Source organism: Limulus polyphemus, unplaced genomic scaffold (genome assembly GCF_000517525.1).
Source record: "Limulus polyphemus unplaced genomic scaffold, Limulus_polyphemus-2.1.2 Scaffold650, whole genome shotgun sequence".
Lineage (NCBI taxonomy): Eukaryota > Metazoa > Arthropoda > Merostomata > Xiphosura > Limulidae > Limulus > Limulus polyphemus.
Window position 1 is genome coordinate 363139 of NW_013666260.1, and position 2671 is coordinate 365809.

The 2671-nt window shown below is 33.7% G+C and overlaps 1 protein-coding gene across 2 annotated transcripts in view; it reads left to right on the forward strand.

The window, feature by feature from the left end:
* Window positions 1–1507: 1507 nt before the first annotated feature.
* Window positions 1508–2671, forward strand: part of LOC106459707 (eukaryotic translation initiation factor 3 subunit B-like) — a 45828-nt gene continuing 44664 nt past the window's right edge. For both annotated transcript variants that reach the window (XM_013919355.2, XM_022386232.1), the window contains exon 1: window positions 1508–1695. In XM_013919355.2, coding sequence (XP_013774809.1) covers window positions 1533–1695 — 163 coding nt within the window. In that variant the 5' untranslated portion in view covers window positions 1508–1532. The remainder of the gene's footprint in view (window positions 1696–2671) is intronic.

Genomic DNA, 2671 nt, shown 5'->3' on the forward strand with positions numbered 1-2671 from the left:
TTGAATGACACCATCGTAACTCTTATGTTCTTGGTATAACATAAAAGAAAAGAGAGATTGTGTATCTTATGTATAAGTATCACTTTAAAAGTTTGATGCAAAATATTTTCATTACACTATCAGGTAATTTTAGGTGTTTTTGAAAATTCCAAATATTTAAATACTAAGCATTACGTAAAGTATTTATAAAGTAAATAAAATATGTGCAATGCGGAATTACTTGGCGCAAGATTCTTTGAATGCTTCGAATAAAATTTAGAGAAGACATATTTTAATGACAAAATATAATATTTTAAACATAAGCTATTGCAAGACACTGACTCTCCCCAGTGGCACAGCGGTATGTCTGCGGACTTATAACACTAGAATCCGGGTTTCGATACCCGTGGTAGGCGGAGCACAGATAGCCCATTGTGTAGCTTTATGCTTAATTACAAACAGACACTGAATGGAACAGATGCTGATTATAAAGTCTGTAGATAGCCTGAATGGGAAGTGACAAGCTTATGTCATCATCAGGAATATTTTTATAGTTATTGCAAAATATTATTTAAAAGTTGAAAATGTAGAACTCTTAAAACTATTATCAGTAATGAAAGTAAATTATTTGGTAACATGAGAAACATACAAGCTGCTATATAAATATAGAAGAAGTAAAAATGTGGGAACTGTCCGTGCTCTTCTCACCGCGTGTATCAAAAATTCGATTTGTAGCGTTATAAGGATTTGTAAATTATTATAAATAATGAAAGCAAATTGTGTCTAAAAGTAAAAAAAATAATATTTTTATAGAAATAGGACTAACTACAAAAGGATTTTGAAAGTACTTTACCTACCAGATGCTATTTATATCATAGAAAATATTCTGAGCGAAATAAAGTCTTCCAGTGGGTCAGCGGTAAGTTTATTGACTTAAAACACAAAAATTCGGGGTTCGATTCCACTTGATGAACACAACAGATACGGCCCGGCATGGCCAGGTGGTTAAGGCACTCGACTCGCAATCTGAGGGTCGCGGGTTCGAATCCCTGTCACACCAAACTTGCTCGCCCTTTTAGCCGTGGGGGCGTTATAATGTGACTATCAATCCTACTATTCGTTGGTAAAAGAGTAGCCCAAGAGTTGGCGGTGGGTGGTGATGACTAGCTGCCTTCCCTCTAGTCTTACACTGCTATATTAGGGACAGCTAGCGCAGATAGCTCTAGTGTAGCTTTGCGCGAAATTGAAAAAAAAAACAACAAAAAAAACACTCAACAGATACGATAACGCAAACAAATAAATAAAGCGAAATAAACATACCGTATTTTTATTAAGTGTTTGAAGTTAAACACAAAGTTACACAATGGGCTATCTGTACTTTGCTTATCACGGTTATCGAAACCCGGTTTTTATCGTTGTAAGTCTGCAGACATACAGCTGTGCCACTGGGATGCGTTTAATAGGTGTTTTTAATTACCGATAAAATATTTTCACTAAATATTGTTAATTCACCTGGTGGATAATAAGAGCAACCTTTCTATCGCCCTAAAGGCATGAACACGAGGCTTTCCAAGATGGCTGAGGACAGTGATCTGATGCGGAATGAAGACGATTTATGTTTAGAAGATGCTGAAGATGTAGTTGTTGAAAACGGTTTTGGAGAAGAGCCAAACTTCAGTGATCCAGAGGATTATATAGATGACATTACTGATGATGGTATGTGGATCGTATATTATATTTGGCTTAGTAGATACTACTATGGAAAGTGTAACACTAAACTTAAGTAACATATTGATCATTTGATGCAAAGGTTGAATTATAATATTAATGTTAATTAACGCCATTTGTATCCATAATAACGTTTAAACATAATACCAAATGGCGTGATTATAATACAAGTTTTTAAAATTACCGATCGACTTTACTTACTTAACTTATAATTTTTCTTAATATTTATTTTATTTACAGTTACACTACATTTTGTTACTCACTGTTATTGTTAAGCCAACACAAGTTTTGAACAGATACTGAGTTAGACTAAGGACCATTTAGTTTTTCAAGGCTGTTCTTGAACACTCACTTGCACTCATTCAATAAGCCGATCACCCTGTTAAAAAATAAAACTGTCTTAACTCTTGACAACTGTCATCTGAACTCTTTCCAGTTTTACACTGCCATGCATTCCCACAGCTGTTCTGGTAGCTTTCATGTGATCTCCCATTCACAAAGGGCTATTTTGCTTCATTCACATGAGGCATTGTTGTCAATTTCATAGAATTGATATATTTACTAAGAAGAGACTTTAAGTTCAATGCTTTTTTTTATGATATATGAGTTTACTTTCCAATTCTCAGTCAATCCCAGTACTTTTGTAACCCTTAAATATTATGGTCACATTTTAAGATGTCAAAACGATGTAAATTGGTACATTTTACATATTTAGTTCCATTCAGTAATTGACAATTTGTGCAAAATTTAAAGTTTTTGCCCTTTGAATAGTGGCAGCTACAAACTGTAGAAACATTTGCCTCTGCTGCAAAATGTTGTATGAAGTTTTTTTTTTTTTTTCTATGAGGGTGTATAGACTTTAAAAAGGTAGTGATTGTGATTGGATGAGTAATAAATTTCATAGACAGAAGAAAAATTAAATTTCATGTTTAGACAACTTGCTGGTTACAAGTCAAAATACAAT